Here is a 22,021-nt window from a genome sequence, read left to right as displayed (position 1 = left end):
GCCCAGTGAGTCTGTTAGTAGAGTTCAGTCACTAAACAGACATTGTTAACTGCATGACAGATAGTTTTGATGACTTGAGGATCTCTGTTCAAACAATACATTTCTGTTTGCTGATCATAAAGTGGACATGATGGCGTGTTGATTTTTATGTCATATTACTGCTGCTATTAAACCTATATGCATGTTCAGGACAATAATACAGCTGCAAGAGGAGCATCACAGGTTCAATTCCCATAAAAGGGGTGTCCTCTCTTTGTTCTGCATTATTAATTAAATACTAGGTTAAATACTTAATTAAAACAGAGACATATTATTGAAATAATGCAACAGCGCCCTCTGTTGATTACTCTCTATAAGTTACTGAAGCTGAAATGCAATTTTTACCAGATATGTTTTCAGATTAATACTTCATATAAAAGAAAAGTCGCTGCCAGGTGGACTTATATGGACTAATCCCAGCAAATCAAATGAATTCAGATCTAATAATATGAGAAAGAGGCAACTAAATCCCTACAATCTGCTCTCTTGAAAAGATAATAAGCTTTATAGGTGAGAGGAGATGCCTCACAAGGGAGGGTTAATGCTGACATAATGCAGTTTTAATTAAATGCTGAGAAGTAGTGATCATTCACTTGATTAATTAATCAAATAGACACACAGTATAAACAACCTTTAAAATAAGCTTTCCACTGGATTACATTCAAAGAACTTTGGGATCAATAGGACACTTTTAAGTAGCTTGACATTTTTAGGAAATGTGCTTATTTTGCTTTCAGCGTATACATAAAATACGTTGGGGTAACCTGGATTTGTGTGACGAGGTTGACATGTTATGAAGAATTCTTCGGCACTCTCAACCTGAAATCCCTGAAATCCTCTTTCAGATGTTGTTCTTTGATCATTAATAAAAGAAAATTTGTGACACTCAGAAGTATAAACCTTAAAGAAGATTGTAAAAGTACTCAGACTTTTGAAAAGTAACACTTACTTTAAAGAATATCCGTATGCTTGGTGGTATATTCCACTTATAGGGCTGCCCCCTCTTAGTCGATTAATCGGTTGTTTTGGTTTCAGTCGACTAGTTATGTTTTTTTCATGCTGAATGACTTACATTCAAGAAGCTGATGAGCACATCTCTGGTAAACACCAGATTTAAAGTGGTGCTTTAGTGGGATTCTCTGTGGAGAAACTCACAGATCAACTAATCGATAAGTCGCCAAAATCGTAAGTGTGTTAGTTAACTAAGAATTTCTTTGGTTGAGGACAGCCCTATTTACACAGAAGGTGTATATATCCCATGACAAAAATAGTCATACGTTCTGTCATTGTGTTGCTTTTGGATGGAGTTTTAGTGAAAATAAATTATTCCCCTTTATACTGGGGACCCCCTGGAATCCCCTGGAGGACCCCTGGTGGTACCTGAACCCCACTTTGAAAACCACTACCTTAGCAGGCTTTCCATGCTGAAAAAGAAATATTTTAGATTAGTCTTATAGATCTAAACAAAGCTACAGTGCCCTCTAAAAGAAAAAACAATTTGATGAATTCAGATTGTACTACTTGTGTCCTCTGAACAAACACAAATAAATGAAATGCTTTATTTGAGGTTATTTGCTCCGAAAGCAATCCAGTCCCAGTAATCACAGGCCTGTTTATCAAATGCTATTCATGTCACAAACAGAATTCCATGTACAAAGGGAAGACAAAAATAATAAAAGCATCTCATTACCTCTGAAGTAGCTTAATCACAATTACAAACACTGTGGATCACATTAGGTTGAATGCCACTTAGTGGTATTTATAGGCTATGAAAGGGATCTAATAATCCACTTTGACATGCAAGTTTTCAAAGCAACACAAGACAAACAGATGAGACCAAATCGGTGCTCAAATCGCAGGTGCGTTGGTTTAAAACACATTACAAAAACATAAAAAGCCAAGACCAGGGTAGTAGTAGCAAGTTTGTTTAATTCAGTAATTGATAACAGGATCAGGATTCACATCACAACACACGTTATACACATATCCCTTACAGCAAAATATGCACTCAACACCTGCAGATGTAAAATCAATAAAATCATAAAATCAAATAAAACTGGATGGATGGCTGTGGACAAGGAGAGCATTAAAACCGTATAGTGTGTAGTGTCATACTGCTGGTGTGTGTGTGTGTAGTGTTTAATCACTTGTGAGAGCTGGTTGTGCATGTTTTAAATGCTACACAAATGCTTTTCCATCAGCTCAAACAATATAGTAATTTCATAGTCATGCTTGTGCTAGTTATACTCCTTTGTATCTGTTTAAGTATGATACCTGAGAGCTGGTGGTAATCTGTGAATAATCCAATCAGTCACCGACCAGCCAGTAATAGACTTAGGATAGAAACAGCTGTAAGAGGTACGTGTAAACAGTTATTCCCAAAGCATCCTTATTACCGACGACACAACAGAGGCGACAAAACAACACAAACACAAATCGCACCTTGCTGACCACTGCATACCTCATTTGCGTGACAAAGGCAAACCGTGGCTCTGGTGATTGTGTGGGATACAGACCAATTAGTCCCTGAATCAAGACACTTCCCCCTCATTGATTTTTTTAATGGGTTTTGGTAGAGTGTACTAATTAAGACTCATAATAAACACAGCAGATAATCAGTCAACAGATTATAAAACAAAAAAGGTACAACGTGTTTTTAAAAAGGAGAACGAATAAGCGCACATTCCAGTTTTTCCATTACCGCTAAATGTGCAGCCACAACTTGGCTACCGGCTGCTTGATCACGAGGAACCAAACGTAAACAAGCTGACACATGCACTGAAAGCTTTTAATGAAATTCTCTGTATACCAGAGTCCATGCTACCAAAAGCTCAGAGCAGGAATGCCTCAGCTGAGCTTAAACCAACTGAAAAATAAATGAATGTATAAAATTGTCTTTATCTTTGGGTATACCAGATACATTCCCCGATGTTAAACATACCCCTAATGCCTATTTAACAATGCATTCAGGCTGCAATTCAGAGTTTTGTCTGCACAGTGGGTTTTAATACTGTCATACCAAAGAAATCATTCCTTTTTTTTGTTTACTCAAAAGTAGTCCAACATTTTAGGACTCAAATACAGGGAAACACTTGAGGGTATTTACAGATCTGTAGTGGTAACGGTCAGTGCGAATTATTTTAAAAAGTCAGACAGTTTCTTTCAATAAATATAATAATAATATTTAATAATCATAAATGGAAATATAGCTTTTGTAGCACTAGTTTTCACTGTTACCTTGCTTGATTTTATCATCTACATTCACTACTTAAAGGTGCTTAATGCGAGATCGGGAGCATTTCTATTGCCTCCACGCGGCTCTCAACAGTGAAAACTACAGCAAAAAGTGCTGACAGAGGTAACAGTGTTGATCTGGGGGAGTAACCGGAGGGTGGTTGCTACGCTTCTGCGATGACATACGGCATTATCAGCTATAACCACCGTATGAGAGCAGTGCAGAGCGGCAGCCGTGAGCTAGCCCGTGGGGCACGCTCACATGCACTAAAAAGTATGAGCGGCCGGCCCGGCTATGTCAACAAAGCATGGAGAGAAACTTCATTCTCTGCTCAGGTAGACATTACTCCTCTATATGTTTACATAGTTAATAGTTGTTTGCTGCTATATTAATGCTCTGACTATCCTTTAATAAGACCCCCAATCATAAATGGAAATAGAGCTTTTGTAGCAGTAGTTTTCACTGTTACCTTGCTTGATTTTATCATCTACATTCACTGCTTAAAGGTCTTATTGATAACATTTTTATGTCGATGAATATTTAAAAAAAATAAAAATCCATCCACAGAGCCTTTTTTTTACTGAAAGAAAAAAGATTAGGATTGGGAATTAATAATTTAAAAATGTTGGTGGGTTCAAAATGAATGTTTTGTTTCTCTCTGTGAAAGACATCTGATATCTAACAAGGCTTGTGAGCCAATAGTAAAAACAACGTTAGTATCACGTGGTATCTCTGGGTCGTCAGTTGGTGTGGAAAAAACGGATAAATGGCTGAGATTGACCTTAAGTGCCTGGCAACGACTTTTTGTGAAGTAAATGTAATGGAACCGGAGAGGGAGAATGCGACATCTAGTGGCTGAACGTTATTAATGTTATCAAAAGCACCCTTAAAGAAGGTTCTTCAAATGAAATGCAGAGTTCACTGCTCAAAACTTTGCGATGATAGCGAGGTTAGAGCTGCAAAACAGCTGATCTCAATATTTGGGTGTGCTGCCAAAACAAATCTGAACCCTGTGTTATCATTTGACTTATTCTCTTTACCCACTGCACTCTCTGAGTGAGACAACTCTGAATCACAGCCTCAAAGTCATAGTGAAGAACCGGAAGTCAATTATGTACATTTTACAATCACATTAATTTCTACTCGGGATTTCTTGAAAGGCTCTTGGGTTTAAAATATGTACCTCACATAGTTCCTGCAGAAAGAGTGCTTACAACTGTCAGCAGCAACAAACAACAAAGGGAAACAAATAATAAATAAAACCCATGAGAAGATCATAAACCATAAAACTTACAATCTAAGGTATCGAGTCACAATGAGAGATCTCATTTACACGCCAGGTACCAAATAATGGACTGACTCCAACATCAATCTGTTTGGATACTCTCAGGTCAGGACAACAAGAATGCAGCGGATTAAGTAAATAAATAAACTCCATAATTATGTAGTGACAGAAAAGGGAATGAGGAGAGGAGCATGGAGGAAGAGGTAGGATGGATGGTAAGAACTGAAGAAAAGAGAGGAACGGGAGGGTCGGGAAGGCAGACACTTCACTCCGGAGCCCCGTTTGCCGTTTCTGTCATCCTCTCTTCATCTCCCTGTTTCTGATGCTGCAGTCTGGCATAAGTCACTGCGTCTCCCCTGAGAGAGAGAGAGAGAAACAAAAAGGACGACAGGGTGCGAAAGAAGGAGGGTAATAAAAAGTTAGGATGAGGGAGAGGTGGGTGGAAACAAAGAAAAAGCGGGTACGACAGGTGGGGACGGCAATGTTAATTGTAAGGTTATTACACGGGTCACCTTGTCAGAAGTTAATTTGCATGAATAAAGAGGCTCATTAGGCTCGTTAGAAGCATAAAATAAAAATCGTATTAAGTGATTATAATGTGGAATACGGCATTTAATGAGAGCCGGTTTTAATATGACCTTTAGAGGAGTGTTTTTATGGGTGAGACATTGAGAGATATGAGTCATTATAAAGTGTCTATTGTACAGATTTTATTCAAATAGATACTAGGGCAGCACGACATAGGGAAAGTATGCAATATGTGGTAGTTAATAAGTAGCTAGATAGGGCTGTCAAAGTTAACGCCATAATAACACATTAACGCAACTTGCGATTGTTAGGTTGTATCGAGCTCAGTTTTAAAGCTAGAGTGAAGCTACTTGCATCATATGAAACTAAAAAATAAGGAATCCACTGGTGCCAACCATGTCATACTAGCGTGTCGTGAAGGAGGTTAAATAACGCTCCAAACTTACGTTAAAATTTCAGCGAGGAAAAACTAGCATGGTCATTTTCAAAGGGGTCCCTTGACCTCTGACCTCAAGATATGTGAATGAAAATGGGTTCTATGGGTACCCACGAGTCTCCCCTTTACAAACATGCCCACTTTATGATAATCACATGCAGTTTGGGGCAAGTCATAGTCAAGTCAGCACACTGACACACTGACAGCTGCTGTTGCCTGTTGGGCTGCAGTTTGCCATGTTATGATTTGAGCATATTTCTATGCTAAATGAAGTAGCTGTGAGGGTTTCTGGACAATATCTGTCATTGTTTTGTGTTGTTAATTGATTTCCAATAATAAATATATACATAAATTTGCATAAAACAGCATATTTACCCACTCCCATGTTGATAAGAGTATTAAATACTTGACAAATCTCCCTTTAAGGTACATTTTGAACAGATAAAAAAATGTGTGATTAATTGTGATTAACTATGTACAATTATGCAATTAAAATTTTGATTGAGAGCCCTAATATTAAAGTGTACTCAGTTCTGCCTATCTGCTGCTTTCAGTATTCTGCTAAAATAAAACAAATTGCTTGTTGAATTAAATTTTTTTTTTTAAAAATGCAGTTTTCTACGGATGCTCTCTTTCAACTTACTCAAAAAATGAGTGCAATATCGCAGTCTTTTGACATTGCAATGAAGATTATGATTTCAAAAATGATATATTGTCCAGCCCTAATAAATACTGAAAATAAATTATGTTACACGAAATAGCTGACATTTCTTCTGATGCTTCATAAGAGCTTATTATAGATACAGTATATTAAGTCATTACATGTTACAGGCTACTAACAGACACTTACTTTTTGCCTAAAGACGCGAGGCCGTACAGAACTCCTGTAGCGAAGGCGATGCCGTTTCCAAACAAGGTTGTAAAGGAGAAACTCAAGAATACGGGAAACAGAGCCATCCTGAAAATGAGCGACCACAGAGACAGCCAACAAGAAACACAAACGAGAAGTCAGTTAATCATATTAAGTACATGCTGGAGACAGAAGAATCACAAGAACTCAATCTTTCACACAGTGAAGGTCAGTCTACGATGACATTAACCGTGTACAATGCATAGTTGTTCTCACCCACAGTAGAAGAGGGCCTTGTGCCAAGGTTTGAGTTTATCTGCACGGGCTGCTACTGCGTTAGCAAACTCTATGAACTGGCAACAGAATGGGACTTCACATAGGAACAGCACGAAGGCATTCAACCTTGAGACAGGAGGAGAGGACATAAACACATTAGTGAATTATCTTGTGCACTTCCATCTCAAATACTACTGTACAACTCAGGTCTGCACGATTTGAAACACAACATCTGTGTAGAAAAGAACCATTATTCTGTCATTGTCATTATTCAAGGTATTCAAGTAGGGCTGGAGCACAACGTGCTCATTGTTTACTGTCATGGAAACAGAAAGCACGTTTCTACAGTGAGCTCGTTAGTGGAATTTAAACTGCAACAAACTATATTTTTAGATATTCAGAGCATTAATATAGCAGAAAACAACTATTTGTTGTGTAAAGATATAGAGGAGTAATGTCTACCTGAGCTGAAAATGAAGTCGCTCTCCCTCTGTGTGTGTTGTAATCCGAGTTTCTCAGTGCTTTGTTTAAATAGCCGGGCCAGCTAACTATATAAAACTCACAAATTAAATGGGAGACGGTGTTTGTTTCTGACATTTTCATCAAAATATTCTTTCTGGAGTTAAATGAAAAAGCTCTATGGCTGCATTAAACTATATATAAATAGTCAGATCGCCTAAAAATGTCAGAAAATAGTGAAAAATGCCTCATTTCCCAGAGTCCACGGTGAGCGTCCAAATGTCTTGTTTTGTTCGGTCAGAACCAAAAATCCCAAATATTTAGTAAACAATTATATGACAAAGACCAGCAGCAAATCCCCCCCAAAAATGAGATGCTGCAACCAGAGCATGTTAGAGATTGTAGCTTAAAAAATAAATCACAGATTGATTATCAGATAGTTGCAGATTCATATTCTGTCAATCATGTATTTGATTCAATGGTTTCAGCTCTAAAAGGATCCTCTGATTCTGGTGTGATCTGGTGTAAAGAATACAAATGACAGAATGCCTTCATTGTCATTTTAACTAATCAATCTTTATTTCTTAGCTAGCACTGTCGCTAAGCTATCAATGCAAACAGGTTTTAGCCGGAAAGAAAGACCAACCACACACAGTTGGCTTTCCTGTGGCATGTGCTGAAGTCTTCCAATTCTCAATAACTCAATGCAGTCTTTGGTGCAACATGTTCATGACAAGAATTTCTCCACACCTCCGTCATTTGAGCAGTAGGTGTGGCCACATGGCTACATGAGACTACTGCTCACCATCGACGTAAGATAATACTCTACGTACAAGTAGAGGAATGTAAATGAACAGGTAATACCAGCACATAATGCATGAGATATTACAAAAACTGAAGCCTAAATTTGCCCAGTATGGATCATTGATATATTATGGTAGATTGCATGTGACTTTCAGTGGAAAATTTAAATAGAACCAGCTCACATCTGTGTCAGTTAGTCAAACTGGAGCAGAACAAGTGTTGTCTTATTCAACAGATTTAAGGATTATCAGGCTGTTTAAAACAACACTTTCACTGTGCATTGTGTATTCTGACAGTGAAATGTAAGTGAGCTTAAATGAATAATAGAATACAGCTTTCAGCTTTGTATAGTCTAAATACGTGGTTTTATAGTATGTTTGTTGTTTATTCTCCTGAACAACAACAGCATATACATTGGCCTATGAAATGTGAATGAGCTAATTAATGCATGCTACATTTAAAAAAGCAAAACAAGTATTAAGACTTACACCATCCACACTCCAGCAGCAATGTTTAAAGGGTTCACAGTGACACAGTTCCACACCCCTGCAATGGCACAGGCTGCAGGATTTGGATAAGAGAAAAGACAAAGTAAAAGGGCTGTTATTAAGATAAGACATATGGCAGATCGTGAAAATATAAGGTCTGACCAATTGACATTTTATGTGTGAAATTACATCTCAGAGGACGGACTAGATCTGTGGATGTGTCTGTTAAGAGATCCAGTTCAGTCAGTTTTAGAAGCCATGATAACATTTATATGCTGCTTGGTTAGTACATCAATCAGCAATGCGGAACATATGGAGCATATACAGTACAATATGTGGATAAAAATGTACAACAAACAGACACAGAGATATGTTGTTAAAGAGCAGCACATGACTGCCTTATATCTAAAGGTATTGGGAAAACATCTGAATAAAATGATGGAATCCAGCACTCATATCTAGATGTAAAAGATATCATAACTAAATTAAATTTGAAACACTAATTACCACGGTGTTGAAATCAAAGTAAGCTGCATTTTCCATGCACAAGATTCCTTTACTGATAATCTGAGCATTTTCAATATAGGCCTTTTCTAGCTTTTGCCATGGCTATGATATGTGTTAAAAGATCCATTACTTATTCCACGGTGCCCCACACACACAGGTCCAATGGGAACCTGCCTACATCCAATGTCTGACTACCCACTCTCAATGTGTATATTGCAATATGAGATGAGCATGAGGTATGTTAACATGCACAAGTTCACTGGTTAATAGTAGTTCACAAGTTGTCAAAAAGCTGGGGAAAAAATTAAGTCAGTGCTCTACATGTGGGAATTGTTGGTATAGGCTCTGAAATACTGTGTGATATGGCAACGTCACACATTGTGGAAGTGTGTCAGATGAAGAAATTAACACAACAGCAGTACACCAACCAACAATGCCAGTACACTCCTAGAGGTAGATCAAAAATAAATCCAATTATGAGTTGTATTCACAACATGTGAAGTGTATCTTCTGTAGTACCTTTATGGCTTATTTTAAATATATGAACACTATTGAGGACATGTCAGGTTTTGATGTACACAAGGAGGAAGGAAAGAAGATGTAAAAAAAAAAAAAAAAGCACCATTAACATTTCTCCCTTTCATTTCACAATAAGTCACAAACATTTCTCAATTTACCAAAATATTGTGTGTTTTAAAACTTCTGACTGGGGCTGCCCCGTCTTAGTCTCTTAGTCGACTAATCAATCGTTTTGATCTTAGTTGATTAGTCGTTTTTTAAGCTTTTTTATCACGGTGAATGACTTATTTCTAAGAAACTTGAGCCCAATTCCAGTAAACACAAGATCTAAAGTGGTGCTTTAGTGTAATTATTTGTGGAGAAGCTCAGCTTTACAGATCTGTCGATTAAATCAACTAATCCATAAGTTGACAAAATCGTACGAGTGTTAGTCGACCAAGAATTTCTTTGGTCAAGGACAGCCGTTCTTTTTGACTGCCAGTCCATACACCAACATCAAGTAAGTGCTAAGTATGATATTTTACATTTGAGAGTGAACGCTGTAAAGCAGATTCAGGCTGAATCTCTACAGAGAGGGTAAATATGCCTAGTATCTATGTGAACTCACTACTCACTTTTTTTTTTAGAATTGCTTTTCTGTGATTTTATTTATAATTTATGACGTTTCAGTTTTACTCTCTGGGTTTTTAGGCGTTTAGTACATTTCATCTTCCTTGTATTTTATATGTGTTCTGTTTTTATTGTAAAGCACTTTGTAACTGTGTTTTGAAACGTGCTATATAAATATAGATTATTATTATCAAGCTATACGAGCCCACACTGCCACAAACAGTGGAAGATCAATGTGGCATATCTTGCTCCTTTAGACCATCCAGCCTGCTTAATAATACAGAGCCCATTGAATATGCAGTGCCCCAGGTGGTTAATGTGATACAGGCACTGTGACTCTGGTGTCACTGAGAAGGGGAGCTGCAATGCTGATGGAAAACTGCAAAGCCAGCAGGAAAAAAATCACTTCTGTCTGTCTCACACTGAACTCCTGAGGGAAAGAGTACCTGCTGTGGACTAATGTGTGTTAATATCATATAGTTTTAATTTAGGAATAACAAGCTAGCCATGCAAATGCAGTGGCTGCTGCAGGGAGGAGGACAATGGGGCTGTGACAAAGCTTTTGTCTGGCATGGCTTATAGCAATTGAAGGTTTATACACAATCAAAAATAGTAATCTGATGCCCTTTTCTATCCTGTCTCTAACTGACAATCACATTAATGCAGATAATGCATGCGAGTGCACACAAATAGTGTAAAAGTGTGATGAAAAGACAATAAATCACCATGCTTTGCACAGAAAACAGCTGTCATTGCATTCACTGTACATGCAACTATGGTAGGATTTTAGGATTTACTTAACAAGATATAGACTTAGACATCTACTTACATACTCCTCCCAAAACTCCAGCTATTTTGCAGAGCCATCGGTACCACCATGTCATGCCATCATCCTCTGGAGTGGTTTTAGTGGACGCTGCAGTCTCTGCCTCGGTGCTCATTGTGTTTTCTAGCTGCTAAAAGCTATCCAGTATTTACAGATGTCAATCCTCAGACGACCTAACAATAGCTAATGACTGCTAACTTGTTTATCACGACACAGCGTGTCCCTATCGGCAATACCAGGTTTTAATTTGAACTTTAAAGTAATTTTCTTTCCTTTGTTTGTCTGTCTGTGTTGTGTCCAGCTGAACTGATGTTTACCAGCCTCTTTGAACGCAGCTCAATGCTAACAGCTGATACTAATAGCACCGCCACCCAGCTGCCGCTAGGAGTGGATATCACCGCTGCATTCGTCCTTTAACTCTCTTACAATCTTAAAAATGAGCAAAAACTATCCAAAAACTCCCTTTTTTTACTATCTTCTAGCTGTCCTCGCTGTTTGTTTAGGTGTTTAGGTCCAAGTAGCTGCTCCGTTGTTCTCCTCCTGGCTGCTCAGCCGATGTGAGCGGTGCATTGTGGGAGGTGACATGACGCGCGTCATGGTTTGTTTACATGTAGGGAGTGTTCTGATCAGCAGATAATGAATATTTTTACTACATATTTGTGATTATCTAAACAGATGAAAGGATTGAGAGCACCAGTTTTTGGGAGATTTTTATATTTTAATTCTTAATGGAAATTATGACAGAAAAAAAAATAGTATTTAAAGATTGCTTAAGATAAGATAAGATATTCCTTTATTAGAAATTTGCAGTGCACAGCAGCAAAGGGGATAGTGCAAAAAACAAGATGCATAAGCTAACACAGTAAAAAAAAGAGCTAAACAAAGTGTAACAAAATATGAACCATTTAAATAGAAGGAAGTATAAAAATAGGAGCAGTATATACAGTATTGACAATAAACAGACTATTAACAAAATTGCACAAGTGGAAACTGATATTGCACAGTGAGAATGAAATGAAATTCCACCTGAAAATATCAGGTTATTGTCAGTTTTTGATGTGCAAGTGTAAGTGGTCTACTGGGAGCAGTGCTGGTTGTGGAGTCTGACAGCTGCAGGAAGGAGGGACCTGTGATAGCGCTCCTTCACACACTTTGGGTGGAGCAGCCTGTCTCTGAAGGAGCTCTCCAGTGCTGAGATGGTGTCCTGCATGGGGTAGGAGTCATTCTCCATCATGGATGACAGCTTAGCCATCATCCTTCTCTCTCCCACCACCTCCACTGTGTCGAGGGGGCATCCCAGGACAGAGCTGGCCTTCCTGATCACTCTGTCAGGTCTCTTCCTGTCCGCAGCCGAGATGCTGCTGCCCCGGCAGACCACTCCATAAAAAATGGCTGATGCCACCACCGTGTCATAAAAGGTCCCATATTGTAAAAAGTGAGATTTTCATGTCTTTTATATTATAAAGCCGGTTAAAGTGCTATATAAATACTGTTAAACTATCAAAATGCTCAATATACGGAGAAATACACACAGCCCATATTCAGATATTGTGCGTTTGAAACAAGCCGTTATAGGATTTCTGTCCATTTGTGATGTCACAAATATACAATATTTTAAAAAATGGATAAATGGCTGAGATTGATGGTAAGTGCCTGGCAACGACTTGTTGTGAAGTGAATGCAGTGGAACGGGGGAGGGAGAATGTGACATCAGGTGGCTGAATGTTAACAATGTTATAAATAGCACCTTTAACTTCAGATAAACTTGAAAATGTGTGAACCTACTCTTTACAGATGGCAAAACAAATGTGATTTCACCAGCCCCCCTACACGTCAAAGCAATACAAAGTCTTTTTTTAATTATTAAATATGATTCATCTTTAATCACTCATTCACACTTTTATAAACAACACATTCTTCCCAAGTGACTCCATGAGATCCTTGCAAGGAAATCCATACCCATTTAGATGATGTAAATTTCTCTCTGCAGTTCATTGTTAAAGTGCCTGCTGCGCAAACTGTGACCTTTTTCATCAAAGCTTGGATAGGGATTGCAAAAGTCCAGTCTGCAGAGGGATGACTGTGTCTGTGTTTGAGGAGAGGTAGATGCAGTAATCGCAGCAAAGTCTACTCTAACCGGAGTTAGTGTTTTTTGAGCCTCATATCAGACCCCTTTAGATATGGCAGGCTTTGGAACGGCACACAGCTTCTCTCACTCTGACAGCAGAGTGGACTGTAGTGGCTTCAGAGTCCTTCTGCTGGTCTTCCTCTCCTCCATTATTGGTGCTTGTTTCCTTTTCCCTGTGGGAGTGTGGCAGAGCATGCCATCGATGGTCTGCTGAATCACCTGATCGGCTCGCTCGAGCTGAGTCACTATCTGCTCCACTTTCATCATGTGCGGTCCGCTCTCACTCCGCAGGCGCAGCAAATCCACCTGAAACAGGTCACAAGAGGTCACTGAGCTAACCAGCAGTTTTTCCAGTGATTTAGATGTGCATCTCTGAATCTTGTGTTTACTATTTTGAGAAATATTTCCTTTAATCATTGAATTACCACATCCCTACTGCAGCTATCCTGTCACCATTTTTTAAGCATGAGTAGCATCTGCGTTATTGAGCAAACAGACAGACTTACCACCTCCTGGGAAAATTCAGGCTTCTTCACGAAAAAAGGGCTTTTAGGCAACATGGCTGCAGACAGGATGGAAACGGCATCTGTCACCGCTCCTGACATTGCTAGTATTACAACCTAGACCACAATAAAAAAATAATATGTTAATAATTTAAAAACAACGGCAAGAAATAATGCATACCACAGTTACATGATGCAGCCTTACCTTCAAGTTTTGGCATAATCTGCTGTCAGTGCTCATTATTTGTGAATACAATGACTGTGCCTTTTCTAAGTCATTCTGGAACAAAAAAAAATAAAGATAAAACAGATTATTGATTATATAATATTCCCCACATCTTTCTGCATGAATGAGAGGAATAGAAGAAGAAGATACAACTCACCTGTCGAAGTGCTAATGCTACAGCGAAGCAGTAAGCATGTCTGGGGATGAAGTGCCCTTTGGTCTGTGCCTCCTCTATCAGAGCAGTGCCGATCCTGTAGGACTCCGCCGTGTTCTGACCAACATAACATTAAGCAACATTAACTGACTGCAAAGAGTTTTTACATCTTAAAACAAATAGAACTCTTGGGACTGAAGAACTAGAAACAGACTTAATGAAAATGTATAGCTCAATTACCAGTTTATAGCAGGTGCCAGATGCCAGCGTCAATGTGTCTTTGTTGAATGATACACCTTGGTCCCTCATGGTTCTTACTACCTCCAGGGCATCTGCAATAGCCAAGGTTGGGAATATTATACACGTGGTATAATGATTTCAGAGGAAAATAAACACCGGAAAGGTTGATCTGTCACTTACTTTCATAAGAGCCTTTAGTGAATAACATGTCTATGGTGATGTTAAAGGATGTTGCGTCGTTGAAAAAGCCCCTCATACTCTGTTCAGACAAGTGAGAGGAAATGTTACCAGTCCAAGTAGGCTCTTAGAAAGTATCAACCCTGTCTTGTTTTCCCCCATAGACTGTATATAAAGATGGAAGACGCGACAGAAACCATCTTTGAGAAAATGTATTTGACGTGTACTTTGACTTTTTAGTTTGGCCCATGTCCCATCCACTAACATGGAGGAGGTGGGATTTATGACCTATACTGCAGCCAGCCACCAGGGGGCGATCCAGATGTTTTGTTTTCACTTTCGGGGAGCTGTCATATCATCCATCTTTATATACAGTCTAATGGTTTTTCCCCTTCTGACACTTTGTCAATAATCAGGGTTTTGGTTTATTTTAATATTTTACCTTATCTGTAAGTGTAGCAGCAGCCAAGTCCTCCAGACCCAGCTCATAGCACAGTCTCACGAAGAGAGGACCAAACTTGAACTCTCCATACACCAAGTTCCGGTTCTCTGCGTGATACCTAGTGAGCACAAAGTAAAATATCATAAAACATAAGATAAGATAAAACTTACATATTAATCCTGAGGGAAATTACTGTGCAGCAGTTGCAATACAAAGTGGGAAGAGTGCAAATATAAAAACTCTAAGATAACAATAAGGTGGAAATAAGGTGCAAATCCAAAATACATACAATACTAAAATTAGGTCAACAGTATGTATCATAAAAAATATACAAAGGTTAACGGTAGGGATCAATCTAGGTGGGATGGCATAGAGACATATATGTACAGTAGGGCTGGGCGATATGGAGAAAAATCAAATATCACGCTATTTTTGACTCAATACCTGTATAACAATATTGTATGGTTGATCATTGGGGCTTTTACAAACACTTACACAATGATAATTTAGATAAATAATCATCGGTAATGTGGATATAACGACTAAGTTGGTAAAGATAAATAATATACAGCTAGAACAGTCTGTTAAGTTCAGAAAATTACATCACTTTGTTGTAATGTTGCCTTTAAAACCAGAAAAAGACAAGACTTATGCCATATTACGATATATAAAAATCTAAGACAATATTTAGTCTCATATCACAATATTGATATAATATCGACACATTGCCCAGCCCTACTGTACAGTATCAAATCTGAGATTTAAGTAGTGCAAGACTGCATGGTTAATGCAGAATGTACATGATTATGTCGAGGATATTGCACTTAAAGGCCAAATTCATGTCCTGTGAGTCAGTTGTAAGGAGTTGAGATGTAATGATGGATACAGATACTTGATGCATGATGATAGTCAAAGCCATTTAAGACATATTTGTTTTGCTCTGTGAGGTGGGTCGAATCTAATTTCCTTCTTTCTAATGTTTGTAAAAGGCAGTTCAGAGAAAGAGAAGAGGATGAGAACAGATTTCGATGCTGAAATGCTACAAAGTGTGTTCACGCTTAAAATAATTGCCAATAAAGGATGTACGATACCTATAAATGGCATCTCTGGCTATCACCATGTCGTCTGCAGACTGGCACAAGTGAAGGAGAAGCTTCAGCTCATCTCTCAGTATCAGCTCATTCCTCTGGAGCTTCTGACTGAACCGCTCAATATAATTCCCTGTAAAATGAAGTGAAAATATGAGCTCTTACTGGATGTATCACAACACATGACATAAAACTGCAGCTTTAGAGTCAGCGACGAGAACTACTTCACCTTTTGATCCAGTGACACGGTGAGCCACAGCCAGCTTCCTCTGCTGGAAGTCTTGTAGTTTGATAACATCTTCTGACAACAGATGCCTCTTAGCTGCAGAGGAAACAGTTGCCGACAACCAGAGGAGGAAGAAGTATTCAGATATTAAATGCAGCAAAACTACAATGTAAAAATACTCAGTTACAAGTAAACGTTCTGCATTCACTAAAATACAAATTTGGCACTGATGTAGGTTTATATGTTATGAAAAGATATAGATATCGGGGCACTGCAAATTTGGTCCCTGGGGGCCGTGGCAGCCATTTTCACGTGAATGTTCACACAAAGTTATGACTTTATTCTCGTAATATTACGACTTTTTTCTCGTTAAGTTATGACTTTATTCTCGTAATATTACAACTTTTTTCTCGTTAAGTTATGACTTTATTCTCGTAATATTACGACTTTTTTCTCGTTAAGTTATGACTTTATTCTCGTAATATTACAACTTTTTTCTCGTTAAGTTATGACTTTATTCTCGTAATATTACAACTTTTTTCTCGTTAAGTTATGACTTTATTCTTGTAATATTACAACTTTTTTCTCGTTAAGTTATGACTTTATTCTTGTAATATTACAACTTTTTTCTCGTTAAGTTATGACTTTATTCTCGTAATATTACAACTTTTTATCACGTAAAGTTATGACTTTATTCTCATAATATTATGAGAAAAAAGTCGTAATATTACGACTTTATTCTCGTAATATTATGACTTTATTCTCATAATATTACAACTTTTTTTCTCGTAATATTACGACTTTATTCTCGTAATATTACGACTTTTTTCACATAAAATTATGACTTTATTCTCTTAATATTATGACTTTATTCTGTAAATCTCAGATGTTTTTCCCCTCAATGTGGTCCTAATACTTCGTAGTACATTTGCACTTTGGCCCTCACTGCAATAGACTTATATACTATATACTTAGACTATAAACTGTGTTACCTGTGTTACGGAACTCTGCCTACTCCTAGCCTGTGTGTGTCGTCTCCCCCGATTTTGTTAAGCGTCTTTGAGTTCTCTAAAAGCGCTATATAAATTTAATTTATTATTATTTATTACCTTCATCACAATGCTCAAATGTTTTGCATCTTCTGACAGATTTTTTATTTATTACTTTTTTTGTTGCCTAAAATGGCTCTTTTGATAGTAAAGGTTGCTGACCCCTGGACTAGACCAACCAAAATGTTATATATTTAACTTACATCTGTCTGCTAATTACACATTCAGTCATCATTATGTATTCATCTTTAAATGGTATGTCATACTTATTACATATATATACATATTTAAAGATGAATACATAATGATGACATATGGTTCACAATATTTATTTGAATGGAAAAATCAGATGTTGCAACTGACCCCAACATGCAACATGTTAAAAATACATTAAATTTCACTAATTAACTTTTATTGTACAAACTGCAACTGGTTTAAAAAATGTTTTTTTTTTGCCTAAAATGTCTCTTTTGATAGTAAAGGTTGCTGACCCCTGCACTAGCTGGATAACATTAGCTTGTTCTTACAATATCATATAAGAAAAACATGCAACTGCTGCAAACCCTGCAGGTAAAAGCTCAGGTAAACAGAGTTTTGGTAGATTGTTATGAAACCAGTTACTGTGCAGCATCTCTGCAAACATGTGAGGTTATTTACTGCTTATGTAGCTTCTCTGCTTGTTAAATTAGAAAGTGTTGAAGGTCACTTTAGTTGGTCTCACCTCCTATGCAGCCTTCAATCCAACCTGTCTGTAAAACACCACAGATCACTCTTTTAGAGGACTCACGACCCAACGACCGACAGCATGTACCGGCCCTCACCAGCGCCATGTTGCCCACTGACTGTACCACTCACAGGAAAACAAAGGGGAGGCTAGTGGAGGTATTATTGAGCTTTTGAACACCAATTGCTGCCTGAATAGTACAAAATATTTTTGAAATGTATTTGTAGTTTAACAAATATTTTAACTGGAGTAAGACAGCGTGTGTAGCTATTTGTGTTTTATTTTGTAATAAGCAGTATGCAATTGGTATGATCCAATATCCTGTGTATCCTGTGCAGGCGCTGCAGGATGAGAACAGTAATTCTACATCATTAATGTTATGGTCATTTATTTTGATTTCTCTGTTACACGAAGCTCTGTTCGTGTTTGTGCCATTATACATGTTTAAACTGGATATTTTATTTTATTGTTATTTTTTATTTTATTTATTTTATTATCAAAAAGATGTTCATCTTTTAACCTACAGGTGGTGCTGTTGCACTAAACTTTAAACATGACTGATGAGTTTGCTGCTGTCTGGAAGTTTGGGACACACTTATGTAGCTATATAATAATAATATTAATATTAATATTAATATTAATATTAATATTAATAATAATAATAATAATAATAATAATAATAATAATAAAAACTCCAAAATAATAATAATAGCATAATAACAATAATAACAATAATAACAAAATAATAATAATAATAATAGTAACTCCAAAATAATAATAATGCAGGCTAAAAATATGCACTTTTGGCCTTTTAGTAGTATTGGTTGTCATTGCCATAAACTTGGATACAATGTATTATTAGTTTAGTGATACAGCCTACATTTTTGCATTAATTCCACACTGTTCATACTGTATGTATCGTAGCATAGTCATATTTACACCTTACTGTTATTATTTATTATCCAAATTACCACTATAGCCTGCATATGTAAATTACTTTATACACGTAACTGCTTTTTGCTCTTCTGGTTTAACGCTAAACTTCATTTTGTTTTCTCAGCAGGCTACTAGTTAAATCTAATCTAATCTAAATATGAACGAGTTGACCCCACATCTTCCAGACTCACCTCTGTTTTCCATTGTGTTTGTCTCTTTAAATTGGCAGTAATCACTTCTTATACCTCTCTGCTCTTGCTTTTACCCCCCTTTTTTTTAAAAAAAATGAATACTTACTGTTCTGTTTTACATTTTTTGCATTTTTATTGTATTTTATTTCTGCAATTTCTGCTCAAATTGAAGATACACCCTTAGTACTATAGCAAGCAACAACAGGAAAAGACACTCAATATTATAACAATGCCATTATTAATTCTTCATCAATTAAGCTGACATTTATTTTCAAATGAAAATATTTTTTCAAGCTCAAGTATACAGAGGAAGATTCATGTGTATGTACCTTTGTATATATACAGTACAAGCAACATCATTTCTCCTGTTTCAAACGACTATCACACCAGATCCTATAGAATCTAGAGGATCTAGACTCTGAAGCATCTAGAGTCTAGATGCTTCAGAGTCCCCAGAGTCTCTTCTGCACTTTGCAAAACGGCAATTTCATTTTTGGCATAATTTACAAGACAAACATCCTATGAGACATTCAAACACCACAATTTTTATTTTCTTTCTTTCTGATTATAGTCACAAATACTACAGCTGTGGTTTGGCAAAACATTTTAAAACCAAATTACCATTTGAACTTATACAATTTTGTGTAAAAAGGCCACAAATGTTGCCTGAATTATGTTGGAAAAATGTAAGTTAGAAGAACGACTATCATCTCATTTAAAGAGATTTGCATTTACCTTCACTCGGCGAGCACCGAACCCTGACAGTAATGTACCCATTGACCTCTACAGCATTACATAACCAAGGACGTCCTTTTGAAAGAGTCCTGCTGCATCATTTTCTATGTGATGCTGTGGTTTATACATTTTAAATCTTTACTGAAATACTTTCTAGATTCTTCTTGACTCCTTGTAACTATGCTGAATATTATAGTGTCAGAACTCTAATAGAAGTAAAGGCTTATTCAGTTGTTTATCATACACAAATGCACACTATGCATGTGTACATTTCTTTATATAGTGTGTATATAATGTTGTTTTTCTTGTTTCTTCATACAGGGTTTAATGGTAAGATGTGATTTTTTGGGTCGGCTTCTGTGGAAACATAATTGCAAAACTCTGCAGCCATTGCGAGAATGAGTTTGGAGGAGATTCATTGCATCGATTAAGGTGCTTCTTAAAGTAACTCCAAAGATAGACTATATCTTGCACAGAGGAAAATAGGGCTGGGACAGGGAGTTCCCGACTGTTGCCTTGGCAACAACATCTCAGCCCATCCAGCTGCTCAGCCAATCAGAACACGAGGGCTTGGATAATTTATAGTATCCTGCAAGGTGTGTGTGTCTCTGTGGAGTTCTCCCTCTCTCTGTGTGCATACTGTATGAATTCGAAAAGCACAGGTTTTCCAACATATAGCTCCTCTATAGCTACAGGTTGAGGCTTTAGTGTGGTTGCAGCTCATGTCGAGTTGCTCAAATAATGCAATAATCAACAGGGAAATGTGGTCTGTTTGTCGGGGAAGTCTATTTTAGCACTCAGGCTTTGATTTCCCAAACAGCCAGGTTTCTGCCGACAGATAGGAGCTCTTACATCTCCTTTGATTTATCCCTGCGTGCACTTCCCTTTGGTTTCGGAAAGTGCCCGGGGTGTCCCATCATCATTAATAAATGTCCCCACTGAAACATTTTTGGCACAGAAAAAAAAGAAAAACAGCTGGTACTGATTACTGTGTGCCATTGCACTAATGTCACCGTCCTTGAAAGACAGTAAAATAGGTTAGCTTTGGGTTTGGATAAATAGTGGGGATGCTCTCTCATTTGCATAATAATAATGTAACACTATATGGATGGAAATATAAAAGCTTTTCACTCACTGGTGTGGAGTATATTTGCTGAAACAGCTCTGAGAGACTGGCTCAGACATCAGACATCAGCCACTGTATAAGCAAATGGAGGTTGAATTGTGGAGACACGTCCTCTTTTCCTGCTCTGCTTTCTCAGTTAGTGTCCCTGCAGCGTCTGATTTACAGTAAGAGGTCCTTGAGTTCACTACATACTGGAGGAGCTAAATACGACCTAAATTGATGTTATTTTTCTCTTACCCTTCTGACATGTTTCATGTTCTAGATATTCTATATTTTTAGATCTATTAATTTGTTATATGCTGCATATATCTTATTCATTTGGTATCTTTTTTTTTCCACTGCTGCCCATCTGCATGGTTCTGGGTTCAAGCTGGTGCTATTTGCAGCCAGTTTATGTGTTCTCCCACTGCAGGTGTTGATCATGAATTTCTGTGCAACATTATATAACAATCCATCCAATAGTTGTTGAGATATTTCTGGACCAAAGTGGTGGACCGACCGACCGACTAACATTGCCATCTCTAGAGTGAGGCAGCTGGCAGGGCTAAAATATTCATACAATTTCCATACATGGATGATAAAGTACATAGCGTGCAAAGTCAGGCAAATACCTTTATTTACAGTAGAGAACAGTGTCAAAACACTCACACACAGCTCTTTTATCTTAGCTTTGTTACATCACTCAAGACTAAAATAAGTCTCTGTCTACACTGAGGGAACTTACAGTACATGCCCCGTCTATACTGTCTGTCTGGCTCTCAGGGACACTTGTCACCAAGGATGCCAAAAGAAACAACTTCCCCTCCTGGGCCACATTGTCACTTATAGACAATCTCATAGTCTGAGTGCACATGACATTCACTTGGCAGCCAATGTTCTGTTCTCCAGCATCATTACAGAGGACTTTGTAGTCAGTCGGTCCACCACTTTTGTCCAGACTGAAATAGCTCAATAAGTGGATTGCTATGAAATTTTATGATGAAGTAGTATGTCCCAACTGTATGCATACTGCATGCAACAGTAGCCTATGTGTACTTTGTAAGGGCAGCTGCAGTATGTACTAAATCATAAATAAAAAGTATGCGATTTGGAAAGTAGCCCTTGTCTTGTTTATATGAGTAGAATTGTAAAGGTGTAACTTCTTTGGGCATGTAGCCTAAACAGCAAAATGTTTTTATTAAATCATTACTCCCTTGCAAGAGAGATTTGGATTTA

At 37.5% G+C, this 22,021-nt stretch overlaps 2 protein-coding genes across 3 annotated transcripts; both read right to left on the bottom strand.

The window, feature by feature from the left end:
* Window positions 1-4,645: 4,645 nt before the first annotated feature.
* Window positions 4,646-11,444, bottom strand: cacfd1 (calcium channel flower domain containing 1). Of its 2 annotated transcripts, none has more exons than XM_037752663.1 (5): window positions 10,865-11,443; window positions 8,401-8,473; window positions 6,650-6,775; window positions 6,374-6,481; window positions 4,646-4,915 (listed from the first exon to the last, which is right to left on the bottom strand). In XM_037752663.1, exons 1-5 carry the CDS (start codon window positions 10,974-10,976, stop codon window positions 4,825-4,827), a joined length of 510 nt encoding a protein of 169 aa, XP_037608591.1. In that variant the 5' UTR covers window positions 10,977-11,443; the 3' UTR covers window positions 4,646-4,824. The 2 variants fall into 2 exon arrangements, with proteins under 2 accessions (XP_037608591.1, XP_037608592.1); XM_037752664.1 differs by lacking the exon at window positions 4,646-4,915 and adding an exon at window positions 4,932-5,197 and having other exon boundaries at window positions 10,865-11,444.
* A 1,268-nt stretch (window positions 11,445-12,712) lies between these two features.
* ptcd2 (pentatricopeptide repeat domain 2) lies at window positions 12,713-17,983 on the bottom strand. The gene is made up of 10 exons (XM_037751857.1): window positions 17,816-17,983; window positions 16,049-16,141; window positions 15,823-15,952; window positions 14,732-14,849; window positions 14,293-14,371; window positions 14,113-14,204; window positions 13,876-13,989; window positions 13,698-13,772; window positions 13,496-13,609; window positions 12,713-13,295 (listed from the first exon to the last, which is right to left on the bottom strand). Exons 1-10 carry the CDS (start codon window positions 17,922-17,924, stop codon window positions 13,074-13,076), a joined length of 1,146 nt encoding a protein of 381 aa, XP_037607785.1. The 5' UTR covers window positions 17,925-17,983; the 3' UTR covers window positions 12,713-13,073.
* Window positions 17,984-22,021: the final 4,038 nt, after the last annotated feature.

Source organism: Sebastes umbrosus, chromosome 19 (assembly GCF_015220745.1).
Source record: "Sebastes umbrosus isolate fSebUmb1 chromosome 19, fSebUmb1.pri, whole genome shotgun sequence".
Lineage (NCBI taxonomy): Eukaryota > Metazoa > Chordata > Actinopteri > Perciformes > Sebastidae > Sebastes > Sebastes umbrosus.
This window is presented reverse-complemented; position numbering and strand designations above follow the sequence as displayed.

Coding starts and splice junctions, on each gene's coding strand:
- cacfd1 (XM_037752663.1), bottom strand. CDS start 10,976: ATGAGCACCGAGGCAGAGACTGCAGCGTCCACTAAAACCACTCCAGAG. Junction 8,474..10,864: donor TGGAGTTTTGGGAGGAGTAT/GTAAGTAGATGT, acceptor CAAATCCTGCAG/CCTGTGCCATTGCAGGGGTG. Junction 6,776..8,400: donor GCTGCTGGAGTGTGGATGGT/GTAAGTCTTAAT, acceptor TCCTGTCTCAAG/GTTGAATGCCTTCGTGCTGT.
- ptcd2 (XM_037751857.1), bottom strand. CDS start 17,924: ATGGCGCTGGTGAGGGCCGGTACATGCTGTCGGTCGTTGGGTCGTGAG. Junction 14,372..14,731: donor CTGCTACACTTACAGATAAG/GTAAAATATTAA, acceptor TTGTCTGAACAG/AGTATGAGGGGCTTTTTCAA. Junction 13,990..14,112: donor CTGGCACCTGCTATAAACTG/GTAATTGAGCTA, acceptor TATGTTGGTCAG/AACACGGCGGAGTCCTACAG.